Genomic DNA, 25842 nt, shown 5'->3' with positions numbered 1-25842 from the left:
GAATAACAACAAAAGAGTATACAAAACATGAAGTATTATCACATAAGATTGAAGAGATATGGTAGAGATAAATTAAGGAAGGTCTTAAATGTCATAAAAAGGAGAAGTAATGTTTTGATTCAAGGAATGACATAAAGAAGATAAACTGTCAATATGGAGAATGATGGGAGAAAGAAGAGGTGTAGAGGAAGTTTTAGAAATTCATTGTACCTATTAGAAGGCTACTGCAATTGACCAGGAAACGAGAGCTTATTCTACATTGGTGGAGGGTATAATACAATAGAAGTACTCAGTAGGACTGAGATCAATTGCCTAGGAGAGGCAACAGAGATAGAAAAGTCATAAAATAAATACGAAGATTTTGAACAGAGAAGCCTAGCTATATAGATACCATTCACAAAAACAGTGACTTCATATCTTGGGGGGAAGCTAATAAGTTTAATTTTGGATAATCAAGGCAACTAAGAGATACTAGAATCCAATCCTGATAAAAAGTATGTAATGCTTTAAAGAATGTCACTGAATATGGCATAGAGAGCCTGGTGTCTTCTAAACATTGTTATATGTGACAGTCTACAAAATAAAAATCACATACAAAGTCATTTTGAAATTCCAAGAGGATAAAATGGTCAATACTGCCCTAAAAGAAATTTCCTTGACAATGACCAAGAGCCACAAAACACTCAATTAAAAAAAAAATCAGCTTCAGATTTCTAGTCTTTTTTCTTGGAAGTGATCCTATACTATTAAGACAGTTTATATGTTAGAGGAGTAGAAAAAAAAAAAACATTAGACTAGAGCCTGCAGACATAAATTCTAGTCCTATCTCTTACATCTAGTTCCACAGATCTGAGGAAAATCATTTAACCTCCCTAGGCCTTAGTTCTCATCTGTTAAAATAAGGGAACAATATAAAATATACATACCCGTACATACTATCTTTTTTTTTTTTAATCCTTACCTTCAGTCTTGGACTCAATATTATGTATTGGTTCCAAGGCAGAAGAGTGTTAAGGGCTAGGCAATGGGGGTTAAGTGACTTGCCCAGGGTCACACAGCTGGGAAGTGTCTGAGGCCAGATTTGAACCTAGGACTTCCCGTCTCTAGGACTGGCTCTCAATCCACTGAGCCACCCAGCTGCCCCGCATACACACTATCTTCAACCAAAATAATATAAAGTGTTTACACTAGATAATAGCATCATTCAAACTTTAAAATTATGATTCCTCTAAAAATCCTATGGATTCCCCAGCTCTTGATAACTTTACTAATGTCTCTTCCCTGACTAAAAAGTTAAGCAGATACAGTATATAAGGTTTAAGATTTTATCATTCATGTTTATTAACATAAAGAATCCTTTTACTGCATCTCTGCAAGTTCTTGTATCATAATAAAAGAGGTCTTATAAATCATAAGGGCCTATCAAAAATACCAAAGTATATCAACAAAATTCTGTCTGTGGTAATAGAAACTCAATATATGTTTCTATAATCAGAATGAAAATTCTTTGGGGAAATGTCAAGACACCTGTATAAGAACTCCTAGGAAAACTAGGAAAGAGTCTGGAAAATAAAGATTTAGACCAACATCTTAAACCATATATTAAAAGAAGCTAAAAAGGCATAGCAGGAGCAGATCAAACAAGTACCTTTCATGACTACTACTAGGAAGAAAATTCTGAACTAAACAAGGGAAAAAAGAGATCACAAAGTATAAAATGGATAAGTCTCACCTTATACTCAAGAAACTGACAAAGATGACTATATACAGAAGTCAATGTTGGATGAGCTGTAAGAAGAAAGGTGTACAACACACTGTTGGTGGAGCTGGTCCAAACATTCCAGAAAGCAAATTTGGAATTATGCTCAAGTGACTACAATGTCTATTCCTTTCCTAGAGATTTCACTGGTAGTCAAACAAAACCCAAAAGTGTTGAAAGACAGAAATAAAGGTCTGAAATTCTTCAAAACTATTCATGAAATCACTTCTGGTTCTTGTAGCAAGGAATAAGAAATAGTACCCATCAAATAGGGAAATGCTTTTTTTAAAGTGAGGTAAATGAATGTAAAAGAAAATCATTACACTGCAATATGACAAAATGAATACAGAACTACAGATTTAGAGCTAAAAGGACCTTAGACATACTATCTAACCTCCTCATTTTATGAATGAGAAAACCGAGGTCCAGTGAGGTTAAAAATGTATTTGGGCCCAAATCACACAGTATGTGGCATTTGAACCCAGGCCTTCTCAGGTGATATTGAAAAAAGTAGCTACAGCAGACCAAGCATACACAGAATGAATTCATGTGAGGGGCAGCAGTTTTCAATATATCTAAAAGATGGTGAAAATTCAAAAGAATGGGGGGGGGAGGGGAATCACAGTATTATTGCCCAACAACATGAGTGATGATGATTAATAGTAATTATGATGATGATGAGGGGTAGCATTTATATGCCTATTATGTGAGAGGCACTTGTGTACAACTATTACCCCATTTGATCCTCATGACAACCCTAGGAGGTAGGTGCTATTATCATCTCTATTTTATAGTTGAAGAAACTCAGATAAACAAAGGTTAAGTGACTTGCCAAAACCACAATCTCTGGTTGGATTTGAACTCAGGATTTCTTAACTCCAATCCCAATGCTCTATCTACTGTACCACCTAACTTCCATAATGTCTCCTTTCTCATTTCTGGGAAACATAGATGAAAATGTCCAATGTACCATTTTAAAGTATCCTTGAAGAAAATGAGAAGAGACAAATGGTCTTTCACAGGTGATTTTCAACAGTAGACATTTTAATAACCACATAATTGACAAAGAAAGATAAGCTATATTGATTATTTTTTAAACTACACATGATTTGGTAGGAAAGAAAAGCTCTCTTCCAACAAAGTATCTAGCAGTGCATATGGTCAGATTGCCTAAGATTCCTTAATAGATATAAACATAGAGAATTTTTGTTCCATCTAGCTATCAAGTGAAGCATAAAGGAAGGGGATATATACATATTCACCAAGGTTCTTTATCACTAATATGGAGAATGTTTATCCTGAGCAGCATTCCTAATTAATAGTAAAATCCTACAAATTCTTTTCGCATTTGACTTTAAGTGGATTTTTGCACACCAAGCAGCAAAATATCACAAGACTGACTCAATTAGATCCACTTATTCAAAAGAGAAAGGCCTAGTGGTTGACAGAGGAAAAACCAAGTAGATTAAGAATATGTAGTTGGATAAAGAGCCGATTTGCTCACTGTAGCAAAGGGACATCAAGTTGGGCTCAGAGCTAAATAACAGTGAATATATAGTAGGCTAGACTGAATTTTAGAAATTACACAGCCCTCTATCCCAAATTATTGCCTAATCTCTTAAAAAATTAAACTGCAGTTCACATAGTGGGCAATGGAGAGGTACAGAGTGGATAGAAGTAGGCTTCACTATGATGACTCTCATGCAACAAGTGGCATAAAATATATTAAAGAAATGTATGGCCAGAAACATCAAATGGACCAGTCATGTATCAAAAGTGAGGGACAAACAGATGAATAGCTTAAATGTTGCACTGTTATATATGAAACATTAAAGCACATTGGATAGATACTCCATGCAGGATATATAGACCACTCCAAATTTAGAACTTAAGAAAAAAGGGTTGTGATAGATGAGAGATGTGACAGATAAAGCCCTGGAAGAAGTATTGACATGAATAACACTGATTCATTTATCAAAATTTTTCTTCTGTCATAGGATAGGGTAAAAATACTAAGCAATAAAATTAGATTTCTTAGAGCTGCTACACAAAGAGCTGACAGTTCAAGAAGACCAACAAGTTATAAAGAACATGACCATAAAATTCTAAAGATGAAACATCAACATATGATCTAGTGAGCTCTCTCTGTCTCTCTCTCTTTCATTAAGACCGACAAGTTATAAAGAACAACATGACCATAAAATTCTAAAGATGAAACATCAACATATAAGCTAATAAACTCTCTCTCTCTCTCTCTCTCTCTCTCTCTCTCTCTCTCTCTCTCTCTCTCTCTCTCTCTCTCTCTCTCTCTCTCATATTAAGAACACCTATGGAAATAGCTGAGCTCATGGAACAAGATCATATAATCCTTCTTACTGGCCTACTATTCTGGTTTTTGCAATCTTTCCTTCCAAGAAGTTCTTTATAACCAATAAACCACCAAGCTAGAATTTAGCCTATTTCCCCTGCCTGTTCTCTGAATAGGTGGCCAGGATGCTCAGAGTAGCAGAGAGCCACCAAACTACCAAAGGAGGTGCAAACTTACCTGGGAGTCAGCATTGGGGTCAGGTCTGTGAGGGGCTGCTCAACTTTCAATCTAAAAGAGTGACCCTGACTCAAATTGTTTTGTTGCTGTAGTTTTTAAAGGTGGTGGCAAACAATCATCTTCAAGCATTATTGGGTCATTTTCTTTTAGACTCCTCCAGAATTGCTATATTTTCCTATTATTTTCAGCCTTTACTACTGAGTTTAATAGAAACATTTCCCAGTTTTTATGTCTGCCTTCTATAAAATAGGTCTTGTACACAGACTTAGTAATTAAAACAATTCATTAAATTAATATCAGTCATTTTCTGAGTCCATGGAGGTTTTAGGGAAGGATTTCTCTGTACACTGTGCTGCAAATAAGTGCATACCATTTTTGACAGACTGTTTCATAAACTTTTCAAAGTCCTTTTACTTTTATTCCTAAAGGTCACAAAAATTAATATCTGTAAACTAAATGTTTTCTCCATTCATTTAAGTTATTGATTGAAATACTAAATCTAGAATCAACTACAAAACATAACTACATAAATCTCTCCTTGACCGTAAAAGCTGTATACACCTAAAGAGCTATACACACTGAAAGAGGGGTGAATTAGCCTAGGTGAGAAACCCAGTAGCTCAAAACTATTAATCAGTAGTGGTACTGGGCCTGTGAATGGCTGCTATGCTTTTAGCTTGTGTGAAAAGACACATCTATCTTGGATAAAGAGAGATTAGTCTTTGTCACTATCATGAACGCCCTGCCACCCCCTCCCCAAAAGATGAGATAAAATTTCTTAAGTTTAACTGGCTTATCCTACTGGTCCCATCTTTTATCCTTTAGAGAACTGGAGAACTCTTTTAAAAACCAAAATCAAATTGGTTTGACATAACAAGGTCTTGATAAGCCATGTAAATTACTATCCAGTATCAGTGTTCAACAGCTGGTTTCTCTGAATATAACTTACCTCACTTTAAACTGTAAGCCTCTGAATTAAAGTATGAAAAGGTCTCTCTGGGAGCAATCCTAATCCTTGGAATCTAAAATATAGCTGATAACCTTTACAAGCAAGTCTGTCATATTTATCTTCAAGTCATGGATTATATGTCTTCAATTACACTCAGAGAACAAAGAGGCTTAAAAGGAATTTTATCTGGAGTTTTATATCAATAGTCCTTACTTTTGCTACTTTTAGAAGTGGTATTAAATACATTTTTTTAAATTAAAAAAAAAGTTGGAAGGAAATGGAAACAACTTATAGGAGAGGGAAGATGGTTAGGAGAAAGGTATGGCCTTGATACAATAAATGGGTCAATTCATCTAACATCTCTGGACTTCAGCACCCTCACATATAACAACATAGAAGGACTGGTTGGAGTATTTCTAAGGTTCCTCCTGTCTCTAAAAATTATTAGACTGATTAAACTCTAATAAGTAAATATAATTTTATAATTTATAATTTTATAAGGTGGTCTAACTTATTTTAAATCTGCTAGGTCCCAAATTTAAAATGGACTCTCTCTGTTATACTCATTATTGGAGTATTTACTATTAAAGACCACTGATAATAATGAAAATTATTTTACCTCAGCAATGTGCTCTGGGGTTTCAAAACCTTAACAGCCAAATGTTTCCTCCATCTAACCCTGTAAGAAAGATATTATACAAACTAATGGAGGGGAGGGGCCAGCAGCATGGAAAATAGACTTTTTCTCTCCCCCCTCAATATCTTTGACAAAGCTGTAAGTCTTGTTACAGCAATGAGTACCAACCTTAGTGTAGTTGGCATAATTGTTGGATTTAGATTAAAGAGATTTGAACTCAAAATCCATCTCATAACTATTTGCTATAGATTCATGGACAAGTCACTTAAAACTTTGGAACATTTGGTTTCATCTGTAAAATGAAGATAAATACTTAAAACAACTTTTCTCATGGGCCAGGCCATCTGCTCAGAAAAGAAGAGTCTAATCCATCTATCTATATTTATAGATGGTAGTTAGCTTGGAAATATTGCATATTTGACATATATTGGCAATTCTTTAAATATCACATTAGTTTCCAGATCTTTATCTTTTAGGATGGCTCATTAGTCCCAGAACTCTTTTACCTAGGCTATAGAGATTTTAGTTAGAGAGTTTCCAAAACAAATATTTAGTCTACCCTGCAGGGCAGGGGTGCAGGCTGGGTTTTGCCCTAGTGGTATTTCTCCTTTCTTTCTTTTTTTTTTAAACCCTTACCCTCAGTCTTGGACTCAATACTGTATATTGGCTCCAAGGCAGAAGAATGGTAAGGGCTAGGCAATGGGGGTCAAGTGACTTGCCCAGGGTCACAGAGCTGGGAAGTGTCTGAGGCCAGATTTGAACCTAGGACCTCCCGTCTCTAGGACTGGCTCTCGATCCACTGAGCTACCCAACTGCCCCCTCTCCTTTCTTTTAAAAAGACAGGTACCTTCTGTTTAAAACTGATCCTAAGTATGGGTTCTAAGGCAAAAAAGCAGTAAGCATTAGGTAACTGGGATTAAGTGATTTATCCAAAGTCACATGGCTAGGAAGTTATCTGAGGCTATATTTGAATCCAAGATTTCCTTATCTCTAGACCTGGTTCTCTATCCAGTGCACCACTTCAATGCCATTTATTTCTACAAAAATGCTACTGAACCTTCTTGTTCATTCCTAAGCAACAGCAACTTTGAAGTGCCTAGCATAAAATAACTAAGCACACAAATGGTGGAACTATTAGTTACTGGCTCAAGAAACCCTAGTCTACCCAACCACTGTAATTTCCAGAAGGATCTCAAATATATTAAACTATAAGAGTCCTTTAATGTGGACCAGAAGGATATTATAAGCAGCGTTTTTCCAGTGTGTGTTCATTACCACTTTTAAATATCTAACAAATAATATAAAGAAAATTGTGTATTTGGTGCAAATAATATCTATCTAAATATAAAACTTTGCAACTTTACAAGTCAGAAATAGAAAAAAAAAAGATCAAAAAGCTCCTTGTAAATTAAAACTGTACTGATAGTTATCTTCCTTTGCTTTACACAATGCAATTTTAAGCTTCCAAAGAAAAGGAAACTAGTCTACTATATCAATTTAATTTTTTCAGAAACTACTGATATGGAATGCATCCTAACTATTGCAGTGTATGTGAGATCAGGGAATGGTGGCTGCTTTGAAATAGCTCAGGTTTCCTTATCTTGTGTATATACATTATAATTGGGAAATACCATCACATATGTTCAGTTTATTTTCCACATTTGTCTAACTACAACATAAGCTTCCATGGAAGGGATTAGAGGAGGTTTAATAAACATGCTAAAATTAAAAATGCCTATTGTGAGAAGGGAATTCATCTCCCTTTGTTTTAATTTAATCAATCAGGGACCTGGAAATCCTTTACCACTGAGATATACAGGGGCACACCCACCCACAGGGAAAGGAAGTCCCAAAACCAACAGGAAAATTGATCCCACAAGCACCCTCCCACCCCACCCCCAGCCAGACAAATGAAGGAACTTTGATTGGTTCCTGAAGATGTGACCGAGAGCTAGTGGGCAGAGAAAACTGCTTATAAAGGCTGGCTCTGGCACTGTAACCCTGACTGAAGAGATATTATTGCTCTGGTGACTCTTGCCGAAGAGACTCTCACAGACTTCTGGCTGAAGATTGGAACCCTTGGTGGTGAGCTAGATTCCATCAGAATGGCTTATAGGGTGGTAGGCTAGGCAACTCTCTTTCCTACTATTCTCTCTTGTTGCCATCTCTACTTTGATGTACAAAGCTATTAAAGTTACTAATAGCCTCATAATTTAATTTTAAATATTACACTTTGAGAACAATAGCCTCATAATTTAATTTTAAATATTACACTATGAGAACAATGGCAATTCAACAATCCTAATGATTCCAAAACTCCTTCACTAAATTTTATTTTACTCAGTTTTTACAAAGCTTCAGATGATTGTTATCACTCTATTTTACTTTGTTCTTTATTCTCTATATGTAAGAAACTGAAACAACACATATGGTTATATAGATTCTCTTAACTTCCTAAAAAATGTTCATCATCATACTTTGAGAACATTTAGGGGAAAAAATGCAAAACAGTGGTTTTTAGCTATAATTAATTCAACCCTCTCTTTTGTACACTTTATAATAATCAATAAGCATTTATTAATCACCTATTACGTGTAAGGCATTATAACTGACACTGGAGATACAAACACAAAAATGAAACAACCTACAAATATCCTGAAGAAATTTACATTCTATCAGGGGAAACAACATATACATATAAAAGTAGACACTATATGTGTGTATATGCATAAAACATACTCATTAAAAAAGGGAATATTGATTATTGAACAAATAGCATTATAAAAGTTTGCTTGTCTGTTACCAAGTTGAATAATAATGCTACTTAATAGACTATTTGCTGTACTCAAGATGTGTGGTACTAATAAAAATGTTTTAGGAAATGACACTATTAACTCACCAGCAATACAGCATGCTGGGGATATTTTCTAGTATTAATGAATTTGCACCAATATTCTCATTATCTCATAAAATCTCCTGGGATTTTACACACATAAAAGCTCTGAATCCAAGTGAAGCTAACTGACCATACAGTGATCAAATCCATAACCTGGGCCTCACTAGTACCATACTCTAATCAACCTAACCAGCCATATATAGGCAATATACAAATAGAAATATTTGGCACCCACAAAAATGCTTAAATTTTTTTTTCACTGATCCAATATAATAAACATTTAGAGCATCACATATTTGACAGAACAATGAAAATCAACAACAACTAAGTCACTATTTTCCAGAAAGAAACAATCTTTTTTAGGAGAGGTATTTTCAAAGGGGTATTGGCTCCCATATGAAGGTGTTAGCAAAGACAAGATCTGACCAAGCTCAAGAAGCATAAGTATGGTTGGAAAATGTATCTGAATATTTTGTAAACTGTATATACATACCAAGTATATAAAAAACAAAATCATAATACAACTTTCCAATATACACAAAGATGAATTTAAGATATTGAAGCATCAGCAATGATAAGCAAAATAAGCAGGAAAAAAAATGACAGCCCAAGATGTAAGCTGCAAGCTAAAATTAAATGGACAAGCAGATAACTGAGTTTTAAAGTGAAGACAGAGGCTTAAACTAGAATTGGCAGTGGCCATATCTTCACTGACAAGAATCACAGAATGTTAAAGGCAGAATGTACCTTAAAGATTTTAGTTCAATTTCCTCATTTTATAGATGAAGTAACAGAGTTATGGAGTGGTAAAGCCAAGATTTGAACCCAGAGTCCTTGACTTCAAGTTCTATGCTCTTTCTTCTACAACACTCTACTTCTAACTCAGAAGCAGAATGACTAAAATTATTTACCCAAAGAATATGCATAATTAAAATAACCATAACCTAAAAGTTATGAAAGATAACTCATCTATAGAATATACTGCTAAAATATTAATTGCATACCAAAAAGCTTAAGGCAAAGAGTAATTAAATTTCTAAGGTAGTATCATTCTTTCTCTATTAAGTTTTTCCATTACTTTTTAAAAGAAACAACTACTGCAATATAGAGAAACCAGAAAACTGAGAAATATATAAATACATAAAAAACTTTCCAAGTAAATTTACTTTATTAACATTAATTAGGAGAGCTCCTGTTCTTATTCATATTGCCAACATGATTTTTCTAATCCTTTTAAAGTAAATAAAATATAAAAATCATTAATTATAATAAGAGTTAACATAATAGAGCTATGTGCCAGGCACTGTGATAAATACTCTATCATTATTATCTCATTTGATCCCCCAAACAACCTTTTGAAATAGATGTTATTATTATCTTCATTTTACAATGAGGAACCTGAGGGAAACAGACTAAGTGACTCGCCCAGGGTTATACAGCTAGTATAGTATCTGAGGCCACTTCTGAACTAAGATCTTCCTGACACCGTAGAAATAATCATATCATTTCATGTCATTCATAAACCCACCTCAGAAACTCTTTACTAAAATAAGAAAAAAAATCAAAGGAAAAGGGTCACACAATCAAATGTGGACAAACTCTACCCACCTCCCATCAACCTTACTACTCAAAATCATCTTTATACAAAGCCAGTCCCCAATTTACCCTGCTAGCTAACCTTTCCTCCACACCTTCCATTACTATGATCACCCATATATACACACACATAAAAGCAAAAGTCACTGTTGTCAAGGAAAAAGTAACTTCAAAAGTTTCAATATTCTATGGATTCCACAGTAGAGGAAAGGAATAGGCTGTGAATAATTAAGGGGACCTAACTTTAGGGACAAACTCACAGGCACTGCAGAACCCATAATCTCAAAACATACCCCTTAAGAAAGTAAATGTTTCTCATTCATTTGGGTATACAAATTTTCCACTTAAAGATTCATTTCAGGCAAAAGTAATCTTTAAAAAATAATTAAACAAAAAATTCATACTACCTCTAGTTCAGTTAAGGAGTTATGATCAATTCACACATCAGGTATGAATTCAAGTAGATTTTTCGAACTCCAAATTTTGCACTGAATTCTATTTAATTCAACAAATATAAAAACCTACTCTGTATGGAACATTGTGCAAACTCTTGAAAGATACACTGCTTGGGTAAGATAAGGTTCCTGCCACCAGAGAGCTAAAAATAAGATGTAGGGAAATAGCTAATTTGAGAGCATGGAGTACTTTTAGAGAGAGTAGAATAAGTCTAGTTAAGAGTGCCACAGTAGGAGGACTTAATGGCAACTAAGTACCTGGGGAGAGGACAAGTGGGAAAGTAGATAGGAAGTTAGTAAAGAAGGAGCTTTAAATTTATGATCCTATTAACTGTGAGAATTTCTGATCCATTTCCTAAAGTAACCCCTTGTCTCTATTGATACTTGCTTGGGTGACTGGCTATTTCAAAAGCTCATTTCTCTCCAATCATACAACAGGATTCATTACCTTCAAGTCAACAAGCATTTATTAGTCAGTTGATCAACAGGCACATAGGCTTACTATGTGCCAGGCACTGTACTAAGTACTGGAAATATAGAGGGGGGAAAAAAGACTGTCCTCAAGGAAACTACATTCTAATGGAAGAGACAACAAGCAAAGAATTATGTCCATACAATGTTTGTAGGGGAGGTAATCTCAAAAGGAAGGAAGACATTAGCAATGGAGAGCAACAAGAAAGACTGCCTGAAGAAGGAAAGATTGAGATAAAGAGAAGCTAAGAGGTACATGTGAGGAAGGGTTTGAAGCATGAGGGATAGTCATCCCTAATTACTGAAGTAGAAAGTGATATGGAGTGTCATGTGGAAGAATAAGTAGTAAGAACAATCATAGAGTGTATGGAACTGAATAAAGTGTAAGAATACTAGAAAGATAAGAAGACTGCAAGCTGGGAAGGTCTTTAAATGACAGCATTTTAAATATTTGGTCCTGGAGGCAATAGGGAGCAGAGCCAGATAATTTTTTTTTGGAGTGAGGGATGAAGGTGACATAACCAGACCTTCACATTAGGAAAATCACTATGAAGTGAAGGATGAGGGTAGCAGGCCAACCAACCACAATGCTACTGCAATAATTAAATACAAAATGATGAGGGCCTACACTAGGGTGTTGCCTATGAGTGAAGAGAGGGGGAAATATAAGAGGCATGTTGTGGAAGAAGAAAAAGACAAGATTTGACATGTTGTAGAGTTATTATCAGTGAAGATATGGTAATTGTTCACTTTGTTGGCTGGAAGGCAAGTGAGGGGGCAGGGCCGATAGGAAAGATGGGTGTTACTAATGTTGGGTTATAAAGGCTCAGGACAGAATCCTTGGGAGATATTCATGCATAAAAGGCAAGCCCTGGATGAAGATCAAGAAAAGAAGACTGAGAAAGACTGGTCACATAGGTAGAAGAACCAAGAAAGAACAATAAAAACGTAAAGAGGAGAGTTTCCAAGAGAAGAGGAAGACTTGAAGGTATCAGTGAGGTCAAGAAGGATGAAGAATGAGAAGAGATCATTAGATTTGGCAATGAAGAATTTAAGAGTACCTGTAAAAAAGTAGTTTCATTAATAACTTCTGACTTTCTGACAAGTACCTTCTTCCCATCACCTGCATTTGCCTAAAGTGACTCCTACTTTTCACCTGCTAAATCTTTATTCATGCAAAATCCTACCCATCTGAAAAAGGCAATGTCAATTAAATGGGAAGAAACAATATTATTTTACCTCTAATTAATAACTCATATCAATGTATGTTTCACACATGTTTATGAATAAAAATTAATCTCAGAGTCTTTATTCCAAGTTTATAAGTATTTATTAGTAAAGAGAAAGAAAGAGAGAAATAGGGAGAGGGAGAGAGACAGAGACAGAGGACAAAGACTAGGGACCAACAATCCAGAAGTAGGACCTTTGTGGTCTGTCATGTGGGCAGTTTGGACACATGACTCTGTGATTCCTATGTTGCATCTTTCCAGGACTAGACTGAGTTGGAGGTCCTCTAGATAACTTAATTCACATACACACACCTGGTTTTACCAATTTCCAAAACGTCACAAGTGAATAAAAGTATTAAGAAGAAAAGTTACATACTCAATTCTGTCACAGAATGGAGATTCATACATCCTGATCATACTGTGAGTACTGTTGTTATTCAGTCATTCTCAATTCTGTCACAGAATGGAGATTCATACATCCTGATCATACTGTGAGTACTGTTGTTATTCAGTCATTTTAATTGCATCTGACTCTTCGTGACCCAATTTGGGGTTTTGTTGGCAAAGATACTAGAATAGTTTGCCACTTTCTTCTCCAGATCATTTTACAGATGAGAAAACTGAGGCTAAAGGGGTTAAGTGACCTGTCAGGATTATACAGCTATTTAAGCATCTAAGGCCAAATCTGACCTTAGGAAAATGAATTTTCCTAACTCCTAGTGTGGCACATTGCAAATACTACTCAGGTGTAAAATAAAGGCTTAGATAACTGAGAACAAAGAAGTAAGACCCTAAACCAAGGAAGCATAATCCATTACTGTAGTGGTAAAAGGAGTCTCAGAATATGAAGCCAGATTCCCTCATTTTATAGATCAGTAAAACTGAGGCCCAGAAAAGTTAAGTTGAATGATTTACCCAAAGGCACACAGCTAGGTAGAGCTCTTAATTTTTTTTCCCTCCTCATTTTACACAGAACAATAAACAAACAGTATTATTGTCTCCATTTTATAGATGAGGAAGCAAAGATTCAGAGAAACCAAGTGTCTTGCCCAAGGTGACAAAACTAGTTGGTTTTTTTAAAAAGCCAATATTCCCGATTATTAGGTATCAAAGCTTCCTCAAGTCAAGGAGACTGGCACAAATTACTGACTTACTCAATTTTTCCAAATGTCAGATTTACCCAAACAACAGTTGAACATGTGTTTATCAAAGAATCTAAAAGTCCTTCACATTTTAGATGGGTCTAAGGAGGAAACTACCGTGCCACCTCTGCAGACTACTTTGCATCAAGGTCTAAAAAACATAAGAATTAAGGGTTTCTCCTATGGGTAGTTACTATATTTGCTTTCAAGACCTCTGCAGTAATATTGGACACTTTCCACAAGGAAAACCATGCAAACCACCACTGATACCATATTCACTCAGTGACATTATTTGTCATGGAAAAACTCCAAAAGTTCAAATCACTTTCGAGGCCCAAATGTCTGTTGGCAGGACTGGTTCCATCTCCATCTCCATCTCCAACAAAAGCTTGCTTCCTATGAGCCCTGCCTCATTTATATAGACTTAAACAAAGAAGAAACTATTACCTAACTTGAGACCTGACTTTCCTTGGGTTCCTCTTTCCTGCAAAGAGGTTTACTCCACTGGTGCTGAAATTCAGATAACCTAAAGAGGTCTTTTAACTTCCCTAACTATTCAGGGTTAGTAGATAAGATATACAGCTGACAATGGACCAGCCCTGTTAATTCCTAGAACTACTAATGCCAAAGGCTTCATCATTATAACTGAGCTCACAATGAGAACATCTTGTTTCTCCAGTCACACGTTTCATATCTTTAAACCATAGCCTAATGAGCCCCCAAATTCATGCTCTCACTCATATGAGGATTCAGTCAAGACCACATGAGATACTATTGGAAAAATAACTCCCAACCAAGTAGGAAAAGGCTCCAAAACCCAAGATTATCTTCAAAATATTAGGAGGAGGAGCAGCAATTATCTGTAATTATCTGTGTAGGTCAACTCAATCTTCCAACATGGGTGGGTTAGCAACTGTTTTGAGAGTAGTCTGGGAGCACTGAGAGGCTAACTGATTTGCCCAGAGTCAAAGGGCCAGTAATAGTATCAGAGACATGACTTAAATCCAAGTCTTCCTGACTAAAGACTTGCTTTCCATCTACTCATTATACCATCTATCTCAGATACCAATCAAAACAATAGACATATTTCTCAAATCCCATTTCAAAGGTAACTGAAACTCTACACATTCCTAGTTTCCTCCAATTAGGCTACACAGAATTTTATTTTATATCTGAGGTATTTATTTATTTTGTATTATCTTTATGTATTTTTTTGGGGGGTATATAGGAAGGGAGGTAGTTTGTCTTACCAATCTTTCTATCTCCTTCAACACCCAGCACAGACCTCCATATGCTTATTACACATTTACTGAACTAAACTATATTACTATATAAAATATACCTCTGTCCACTTTGTAACTACAGTCTACTTTATTAAATGTTTTGACTGAAGAAAATTCAAATAATTTATTTTCTAAGTAAAATTATTTTTAAATACTCATCCTCAACTAAATTGTGTATAAGAAAATCAGTCTTTCACTTTTCTATTTTCTTTAAATATACTTACAATTTAAGTTCAAGAAGCATATTTAAGTTAAATTCCACAAATTCAATTCAATGAACAATAAATGTACAATTGTGTGCATAGCACCATTGGATATGAAACTTGGGTAGTATTTATGACCTTATGGAATTTACAGTGTAATAGAATCTAACTCATACAAAAATAAAAATGAAAAAATGGCCCCCTGTCCTCAATTAGGGCATTGGTTTATAATATGAATGCTAAAATTCTATGTGAGGTCAACAGGAAAAAGAAAACTATTGACTAGTGAAAATTAGAAAAGACTCCCTGGAAGAAATCTAAGTTAGACTTTAAGGAATGGACTTTAAATAAAGCAAATATAGTCTAAAACATATTTAATCTGAGCAAAGACATAGGAGGAAGAAAATAGAGGATGTGTACAAATGGCCATTTAGTTAAGGGTGGTTGAAGAATAAAATACACAGATTAAGCTCAGAAGAGATGGGTCTAGAATGCAAAGGCATTAAATGCACAGCAAATTTATTTGAATTTTACCCAGAGAAAGCCACCTGTATTTTGAACAAAGGAGTGACATATCAAGATTTATGCATGAAAAAGATGTGTTGCAACTCAGGATAGACAGAGGTTTTAAAAAGTGGAAGCTGGAAGACTTGTTATAAGAGGCTATTGCAACGAATGTAATGAAATTTGCACTAAGGTGGTACTAATGTAAAGAGTAGAGAAGACATTGTAGGGAGAGATTTGAGAAGTTGAAACAAGAAAACTTGGTAACTAACCCTGTATGATGAACAACTGTGACTGACTTAGCTGTTCTCAGTAATACAATGATTCAAGGCAATCCCAAAGGACATATGATAAAAAGTGCTATCCGACTTCAGAGAATAAAGGTAGTTTGAATACAGATCAAAATAGAACATTCTTCACTTTATTTTCTTAATTAAAAAAAAATTTTCTTATGCAACATGTCAAATATAGAAATGTTTTGTATGATGGCACATATATAACTAGTATCAAATTGCTTACTGTATCAGAGAAAGGGTAGGAGAGGGAGAAAGGAGAGAATGTGGAACTCAAAATGTTAGAAAATGAATGTTAAAAAATTTTTCTTATATGTAAGTGGAAAAAAAATAAAAAATTGCTGAAGGGGGTGTGTATAAATTGGCCTCCCCACAAAAAGGAAAGCTCGGTAACTTAGAACGTTGAAAGATAAAGGAGACGGTGGAAACAAAGACATGAAGTTTTAATATACAAGACAGAGGGAATAGTAGTTATCACTTAATAAGGAAGACAGAAGAGTAAGTTTTGAGGATAAATATAAAATGCTCACTTTTAAACTTTCAAAGGTGAAGGAGCATAGTGGAATAGCCAAGGAGACATGAAGTGCTGGAGCTTGGTAGAAAAAGGCCAGAGCTAGAAACTGATTTGAATATCATCTACATAAAAATCCATATGGATTTTAGAGTTGGAAGGGAATTTGAGGATATCTAGTCTAAATCTCCTACTTTAAAGATTTAAAAAAAAAAATTTAGAAAGGTTATAAGTGATTTGCCTAATGCCAGAGGTTGTTAGAAAGCCAGGACATGAAACCAGGTTGTCTGTTCGCAGATCTAGAATTCTTATATTGAAATAACGGAAGCTATAAAAATGAATGAGATTGCCATGGACAGGTCAGAGTAAGAAGAGGGTCCAAATTCTAATTTTGAAGAACATCACCTTAAACAGACAGTAAAGGGAGAAAAAGAGTCAATAACAACAAAAAATAATAGAGCAACACTCCTCTGCATCTCTCTATCACACCACCAGGAACTTCATTCTGAAGACTATATCAGCCTTGGTAATCACACTCAGTACCCTTTCCCCCTCTAAACTGAAGCTCGTGCCAACATCTCCATTTAAGAAGTCCCCCCCCTCCCCTTCCCCAGCCGGTCACATCAGCACTTCTCACAATTTCTCCATTATGTCACAGGCCCAGGCTAGGTATCTTATCTACCATCTCTCTTTCAGTTTCCTTTTATGTGTAGTCTTCCCCCATTAGATTGTAAACTCTTTGCAGTCAGGGACTAATCTTTTTTTTTTTTTTTAATTTTCAAACCCTACAACTCCCTGCCCCACCCCCTCAAAAATGTTCCCAAAGCAAATGACAGCCCTTGTCTTCCAGGAACTAACAATCTAATGGAGGAGATAGCATGCAAACAAATATATACAAACTATGTACAGGATAATTAGGAAAATATTAGAATTATAAGAGATTGGGGCTTCCTATAAAATTTGGGATTTTAGCTGGGACTCCAAGGAAGCCAGTGTCCAACACATAGAAAATGTTTATTGACTGGCAGGACCAATTATAGAGATTCAGGAAGACAAGGAGAGTGGTGTCTAAGAAAACAAGGAATTAATGTATGAAAGAAAAAGCATTCATCAAAAATGCTTCTTAGAGCCAAGCCAAGTTTGTATGTGTTCTGGGGATACAAACAAAAACAAAGAGCCTTTGCTCTCAAGGAGCTTACAGTCTAATGGAGGAGTTAACCTATATAGAGGAATGGTGGCTGAATATTAATGCTTTGGTTTGGAAAATTAAAAGTATAGCAAGTGGAATGATACAAGAGTAGACGACAGTCTCTGACACCTATTAGTTCTGTGACATTAATCTCTCAGTTCTCCCAAGCAACTTTCCAAGATTTTAGATATGGAGTTTTTGAGCATAGTTTTTGCAAATGTAGGTGGTGATGGAGCCAAATTTACTTGGGGTAGGGGGGACCAGAAGAAAAAGAAATTCAGCAGAATAAGATGAACAATAGCATCAAAGGCAACGGACAGGTAGGTCAAGAAACATAAAGCTGGAAAAAAGATCACTAGATTTTGGAATTAAATGTTCCATTAATGACCTGGGGGTGGGAGCGTGGGGGCAGGAGAAAAGAAGATACATTTCAATAAGACCTAAAGAGAGTAGAAGTTAAAAATCAAGGAATGTAGGAAAAGTTCAAGTGGATGTTCAGGAAATTACAATACCAAAGCTTGTCAAGTAAACACATTAGTATTATATGGGAAATTTGCTCCAGAAAAAAAGCCGGTCAAAAATGATTTTTAAATTAGTACTTTAGTCCAACATTAACTTAACCTACATTTTTCTTCTAAAAACAGTCTCTGCCTTTAGCCATTAACTGGAAAAAAAAAACAAAAAAAAACCCCGACTTCTGAACTCTTGAGTAATTTTGGGAAAAGTCATCCATCTCTTTATGTAAAACTCTAGTCATTCACAACAACAATCTATGGTTTCACCTTGTTATATATGAAGAAATTTGGCTCCAGCACCATCTACATTGCATGAGGTGATGCTCAAAGCCTCAATATCAATCTAAAGGATTTCTCTGAACGTTATTCCAGAAAATAAGCTCTAAATTGAACACTATTTTACTGATTTAATCAATATCTTTTTTTTTTTACTTTTGATTTTCTGAGTGTAGGAAGCTCCAGTATGGAAAATACCTCCACCTATGCAGAATGGAAACTGGTCTGCTATTTATAGTCTTAGAAAGTTGCTTGGGAGAACTGAGAAGTTAAATTATCTTTCTCATGGTCACAAAACTCAAACCCAAACAAGGTCAATCACAAGTCAATTCACTAATGAAAAGGGAAGGCTTACTAATGGCCAAGATGATTCTAAGCTAGTTTAACACAAAGTTGCTGTATATTTGGAAGAGAGAAAGAATCTAAAATAATTGAAATAAATGGTAGGACTACAACCAAATGACACTTTACAGAGACAAACATAAAGAAATACACAGATGAACAAAAGTAGTACACATTGAAAAATGATAAGAAAAAAGAAAAGATGTTGGCATCACGCTGGTTTATAGTTTTAAATGCTTCTTCATTGAAATCTTATTTAAAAATAAAGCTGTATAGGAACATTGACCAAGTAGTCTTGAATGTTATCATTCCTTAATTTAAGACCTTAAGAGTAGATGATCTCTAATCCAGCTGCCACTTCTCCTAATTTGCTGAAGTTCCCAAGTAAGAGGGGAACACAGTTTACAGAACTTTCTTGAAAAATCTCAGTAATCTCAAAACCTAGAAAAAAATATAAAGAAAGTGATTCAGTCCTCATGAAGTGGTCCAGGACTCTTGCCCTAATTTTTAAAAATGGTAGAAAAAGAAAGCTCTGGATACTCTTCTCAACTTGTCATGCAGGCCAGAACCAAAGAATTTTTCATCTTTATCAGCTTTATTCCTGAAATAAGAGCATGACTTAAACTCGGACCTTATATTGAATCTTGCTACCGGTTTGTTGAGAGGGGCTGGGATGAGCTATTGCAAAATAAGAGAAGCTGTTCAAGGTGTATCTGAGACTTTTCAATTCTTTAAAAAACAAAACAAAACCCAACAGCCTGGTCCACTTAAGATTAAAAACCAAAAGATCATGAGAACAACAAATTTTCTTGAATTAGGATTGCATGTGCAGAATACATCTTTTGCCTTTAAAAAGAGCCTCAAAGTTTTTCAACAGCTAAAATACAAATTGTAGTTGTCATTTTTTAAAAAAAATCAACACCAAGAATAAAATCTTGTTAACCATAAATGCCAATATACCTGTTTGATTACTTATACTCCATCTTAGAGCTTAGCAAATAACTTTTCTGGAAAACTTATCAAACAGTATCAGAGTGATACTTAGTACTTGAATTAAAAAAACAAAAAACAAACAAATGCCAAACATTTCTGAAGTACACACTACCTTCAATTTCACTTTGCAAAACTATTTTAGATCCTAGAATATGGCAGTTTTTATATTAATAAGTCTTGGTTCCTTCTTCTATGAAACACTTCTAATTATTTTCTATTAGCTAAATTATGTTTCTGTATGACATTCAAATCTCAATAATTTAAACAAACAGAACAAAAATGTAGTGCTTAGTATTCTGCCTTTGACAAAGGACCATTTTGGATAGTCTATAGATAAATGTAGCACTTCATGACATACCTAAGTCAACATTTTCTAGTGGGATCTAAAGAGCCTTATGAATCCTCCAGGACCTGAGAAAACCTCTAAAATATTTCCCCATCACATTTCTAAGCTGTTCCCTCCAACACTTGTCATGAGAAAGACTAGTTGAAGATAAAGATAAATTTCTGATGCCAAAATAATGCTTATAAAGAATAACAGAGGAAGGTACACCAGCACCACAATTTCAGAACATTTTTTCTAGAAAACTAATTTATGCCTATTTTATCCTTCTAAGCATAAAATATATCCATCATGTAAAAAGTAGGAGATTTTATATGGATAGTAAACTAATACTGAAATTATCTGAAGATCTAGTGAGTCTCAATTTAATAGTGACAAATTGATCTAAGCCCTTATGGCATTTCTAATGTGCTTATGCAATGTAACTCAATAAAATGTAAGAGCTCTTAAAAAAAAAAACAACTAGCCATTTTCATAACACACCTTGAATTATGGGAGTCAGCAATATAATTAATGAAAGGAATCTCTCCTTTATGAACCCTCTAAAACTTTTCATATGGAAACAAACTTTTTTTAAAGTTTAAGTATTCTAGTTTTCCAAGAAAAAATGTATTCATGATTTAATATAAAGTTAGTATACTAACAATATTGTCCAAGTTGTTTGATTAATTTACTCAATTTTAAAACCATTCTCTGAATTTAAGAAGTTCATTAGAGCTTTTTTAGTCTAATGAGAGTATTTTTATTCCAAAAATCACCCAAATTGGTTTGTACTCGCTGCAGAGGATGATTTCTAGACTAAATTCAATTTGTTATGAAGGTTTTGCTACTTATTGAAATTCTGATGAGTATCTTCAGACAATTTACAAACATCAAAAACAAAGACAAGCTCTTAAACCATTGGCATATATAACCTGCAATTTCCAAATCCCAATCACCACTTCACTTCCAGTGAAAAGTAGCTATTGAATTTGAAAGAATGTCAAAGATAATCTATTTAAACAAATAGCTTGATATTAATTGAAGTTCAGCATTCACCAGCAGGTGAAATGAGCAGACATATATATATATATATATAAAGGGCCTCTGAGGAATTTATGAATAAATTTTTTTTAGAAAGTCACATGGCTAAATTACATTTTTGTAAATCAAAAGGTTTTGGCAATGCTACTAACTAATACACAAGACTGAACATTTATAGTGTTTAATACAAACCATGAATTGTTTTTTCAAAATATTTAATTTCTTAACTGCTTATAAAAGTGTCAACTTAGAGGGAAGCACATGACTATTATTTGAGTGGGGCACAGGAAAAGAAACTCTTGCATGCTTGTCACACACAAAAAAGGAAATGATGAAAATAAAAATTCCAATTCACCAATCAGTAATTGTATAATTACAAAGAATTTCTAGAGTTTGCACAAGGCCCTCAACTGCACTTGCAGCTTCATATTCTTTCATGTTATACATAATAACCTGCTCTCCGAAAGATAGGTTTTACAATGACCAAGGAAGAAATGGGTAAACTTAATTTGCAAATTGGCATTTAATTTCCCTCTTTCATTGGTTCAACATTTTGACCAAGTAAAAAGACATCACTTTAAAAAAAAGTATAAAGCCGGTAACTGCATTCAAGATTAGTTCCCTTTATCATTGGTGTGACAACCAATGCATAAAATTTTAAAACCTAATCTCAACAATACAACATGAAAAATGTCTCCTAACAATTCCCTTCCTCCTTAAAACAAGGCTGCAAATATGGTACAATCAACAAGCCCCTGCACCGGTAGCATTTAGTTAATAAGAGAATAGTTAAGCAGCTTGATGACCAAAGGGCACACCCCCATCTCACAACCTCCCAAAATAACTGTACCATTTCACTAAAGCAGGAATCCAATCCCGAGGAGCTTCAGTCCTTTAGACAATGGTGGTTACCATACTGAGCTAAACAGTTGGGTCCAATTGACATATTTCACTAGGCCTTGGACAAGACACACATAACACACACATTCTCAAGGCATTTTGGCTCCAAGGTAGGAGTATTAAGCCCATGCCAGGAGATCAGGGAAGGCCAGAGAATGGGAGGTAAAGGGAGTGGGGAGGGGACGGGAGGGAGTCTAGAGGGGCAGGAAACAAGGAGTATGGGAAGAAACAACGTAGGGGTAATTGCATCAGGAGAGAGGGAGGGGGCTGGAAATGGCCGATAGTCTATTTATTTATTTTAAAGATCTTGATTTAACGGGCCCCCCCTGCCCACCCCCACACGCTACCCCCCCCCCCCCCCCGGGATTCTGTAACCAAAACCAAACTGCGCAGCAAACATTGTGGGGCTGGAAGAACCACGACTACCCCCCACCCCACCCCCCACCCCGTGACTACAGGGTGAAGCGGGACTGGAGGGGTAAAAACAAGTTCCCGGGCCAACACCTCCAGCCACTAGGATCCCCGATCCTCACGAAGGGGGGAGGCTCACTAACTGGGTTAAAAAAGAGGAGGGGAGAACAAATTCCTCACCCAACACCGGCAATTCCATTCCCCATTCCTTCTTCCCCAGTCTCCATCAGGAGGGGAAGAGCCTAAAACCCTAGGAAGGAGGATGAGGAAGGACACGGCGAGCACACACCCCCATCCCCCCTTTGGCTCCCTCTGGGGTCCAGGGACAGGGGGAGGGGGGGTGCGGAGCCCCCGAAACCAAACAAAGCGCGGCCTGAGCACGAGCCAAGGCGAGTGGGGAAGCCGGGGCTTTTCCTGGCGACAGGGGCCCGGGCCGGGCACTGCGGCAGCGGGGAGACCCGCCTCGGCTAGGCTACTTCTCCGATAACCCCCTGACCCTCCCCACCCCTCCAAGGTCCAGAGAAAGAGAGCCACGGTCCCTTCCCCCTTGCTTCCCCCCGCCCCGCCTCCGCCGGGGCCGGGGGCAGGAAAGCGGGGGAGGGGGTCGAGGAGGCCGCAGCCTTACCCCGCTCCCCGGCGTTGTTCCTCTCCTGAGGCGGCGGCGGCGGCGGCGGCGGCGGTGGCGGCGGAGGCTGCTGCTGCTGCTGCTGCTGCTGCTGCGGCTGGGGCTGGGGCTGCTGCGGCGGCGGCGGCGGTGGTGGCGGCTGGGGCTGGGGCTGCTGCTGCTGCAGTTGGGGCTGGGGCTGGGGCTGCTGCTGCTGCTGCTGCTGCTGCTGCTGCTGCTGGGGAGGCGGCGGCGGTGGCGGCTGCTGCTGCTGCTGCTGCTGCTGCTGCTGTTGTTGTTGCACCGGGCGCGGCCTCGACACTCGCCTGGGTCTCCGGTTGGCGGCTCGGACGGAGTTCATTTGCCGGGCTGAGGTGGCGGCGTTGGCGGAGGGACACACACACACCCCACACCCGGGGATTTGGGGAATAAGTGGAGAGGGAGGGGGAAGGAGAAGACAGGGGAGAGGCACAGAGACAGAAGGGGCGGGGGAGAGAGGGCCCCCGAGGAGACCCAGAGGCCCCAGGGACGAAAGCGGCACAGAAGGCCGGGGCGGCGGGCCGACGCACCGCCCGGAGAGAGAGGAGGCCGAGGGGCGAGGGAGGGGCGAGGGTGGCGAGGAGCAGGAGCCAAGGCCGAGGCCGGGGCCGAGGCCGAGGGAGAAAGAGAGAGAGGGAGAGAAAAGACGGCCGCCCGCCCGCTCGGGGATCCCGAGGAGAATCGCGATCGCGATCCCGATCCCGGTCCCGCCGTCTCCCGAGCACGGTCTCCCGCGGCAGCGGCGGCGGCTGGGGGGGAGTGGGCGGGCGGGTGAGGAGGGGAGAAGGAGAAGAGAGAGACGAGTGAGAGGGAGGGAGCAGGGAGGGAGGGAGCAGGGGGCGCCGGGCTCCTTTTTTTTTTTCTTCCTCTTCCACCCCCCCACACCCCCTCAAAGAGATTTCTGTGAGGAATCTTTTTTTCCTCTCCTCGGTCTCCTCTCTCTCTCCTCCCCCCCTCTCTCTCCTCACCGAAGGGGAAACGAGGGTGAAGGGAGGAGACCGGGGGGGAAAAAAAAAGAAAAAAAAAAGAGGCGTAGTCGTTCCTCCTCCTTAAAGGAGCCTTTCCTCCTCCTCCGCCGCCGCCTCCTCCTCCTCCTCCTCCTCCGCCTCCTGCTCAGCCCCGTCGCTGCCGCCGCCGCCGCTGCTGCTGCTGCTGCTGCTGGTGCTGCTGCTGCCGCCGCCGATGATGATGATGATGATGATGATGATGATGATGCTGCTGCTGCCGCCGCCGACGCTGCTGCTGCTCCGTGGCAGGAGGAGCCATTGACACCGCCGTAGACACCACACGCTCAGTCAGTCACTCACCACAACGGGGCGGGGGTGGGCCCGGCGGCGGCCGCCAGAGCTGAGCAATCAAGGGACGGGGCTGGGACAGAAAGGGGAGGGGCTTCACTCCGGGAGGCCAATGGGAGGTGTCAGAACAGAGGCATTCCAACGCCAGGGCCAATAGGTGTTCGGCTCTTATTAGGGAGCCGGCCCTCTCTCTGCTCTACAGTCCCCGCCTTGATATCCAGGCCGAAGGGAAGGGAGGGAGCCTAAGGGTAATGAGGTATCGAGGTATACTTAAGGTGTGTGAGAGGCTGGGTAGGGGTGTTTCCGGGAGGAGTTATGGTTCAAGGGGAAGAAGGGAAGGGGTGAAAAAAGGGCGGGGGCTACTGTTGTACTAGGAAGGAGGTGATTAATCCATTCATTTACAGTATCTGCCTCTCTACCCCATTTTTCCCCCTTCCTGTAATGAAAAGGTGGCCCGGGAGCGGACCTTTGGGCAACTTATGTTTGAAGTAGGTTCGGAGAGTGATCTGTAGGGTGCGCAAGAGCCTGTGTGCCCTTTAACCAACCGGAGGTGTTTGCAAACCAGCCCTTAGAATTGGCAACCCTAAAATGGGGGGGAGGGGTGTCACTTTTTGATCACCGTCTCCCATTCCCCACCCTCACCCCAAACCCCACCCAAACTCGCATCAAACTACATATTAATGATAATGTAAGCAAGAAATTCTAATTAACTTACTCCGGGAGGTGATCTGTGTAAGTATAAACCTACCAAAAGGAGGAATAGGTAAAAATGGAGACAATGTGATTTGCTCTTTGCAAGTATTTATATTTAAGTATCAAAAGAAAATATTTTTTTTTCTCTCCACATCTTGTTTTTCCTTTCCCCTTTTGTGTTATGGTCATCATAGGTTGGATGTCTTGAGGCTCACTTTTTACCTAAGTCTCCCAGGTTTTCAGATCTTTGTGTGATTTCCTTCTCTTCGAGCTTGATAAATAACTGCTGGCTAGTTTAGAGGTGGCACAAGTAGAGCCAGGAGTAGAGGGGGGGTTTTGTTTTGTTTTGTTTTTTAAGTGTGGTTTTTAGCTGTCCATTTGTGAAATGTAATTTAAAGGTTAAAAGTTCCTCATATATTTTAGTCCGGAAGAAAAGAGAAACTTTTACAACTCATGCCTACCAAAAAAAAAAGAGAGAGAGAGAGTTGGGACAAAAGAAACTAAGTACAGAAACAAAGTGTTACATTTGTTAACTCAGCCACATGGAAGTCAATAACCAGTGAAATAATAGCTAAAGGAGATAGGGGAGGAGTAAGAGCTAGTCCAATTGAATTTAAGGAAAAGAGAAATTTTTTAAAAATTGCATATTGTTCCATAATCCCTTCAAATTATAAATTAGACTTTACCTGATTTTTTTTTTCCAATTTCACCTTTTCCTAAATTCGCCCAACAATTATTGAGTACCC

The 25842-nt window shown here is 38.0% G+C and overlaps 1 protein-coding gene across 3 annotated transcripts in view; it reads right to left on the bottom strand.

Moving 5' to 3' along the window:
• Positions 1-24412, bottom strand: part of FBXO11 (F-box protein 11) — a 110252-nt gene extending 85840 nt beyond the window's left edge. For 2 of the 3 annotated variants that reach the window (XM_007476851.2, XM_007476850.2), the window contains exon 1: positions 23091-24385. In XM_007476851.2, coding sequence (XP_007476913.2) covers positions 23091-23430 — 340 coding nt within the window. In that variant the 5' untranslated portion in view covers positions 23431-24385. Of the gene's footprint in view, positions 1-23090 lie in introns of all 3 variants that reach the window. The other variant, XM_007476852.3, reaches the window with a different exon arrangement.
• Positions 24413-25842: the final 1430 nt, after the last annotated feature.

Source organism: Monodelphis domestica, chromosome 1 (assembly GCF_027887165.1).
Source record: "Monodelphis domestica isolate mMonDom1 chromosome 1, mMonDom1.pri, whole genome shotgun sequence".
Lineage (NCBI taxonomy): Eukaryota > Metazoa > Chordata > Mammalia > Didelphimorphia > Didelphidae > Monodelphis > Monodelphis domestica.
This window is presented reverse-complemented; position numbering and strand designations above follow the sequence as displayed.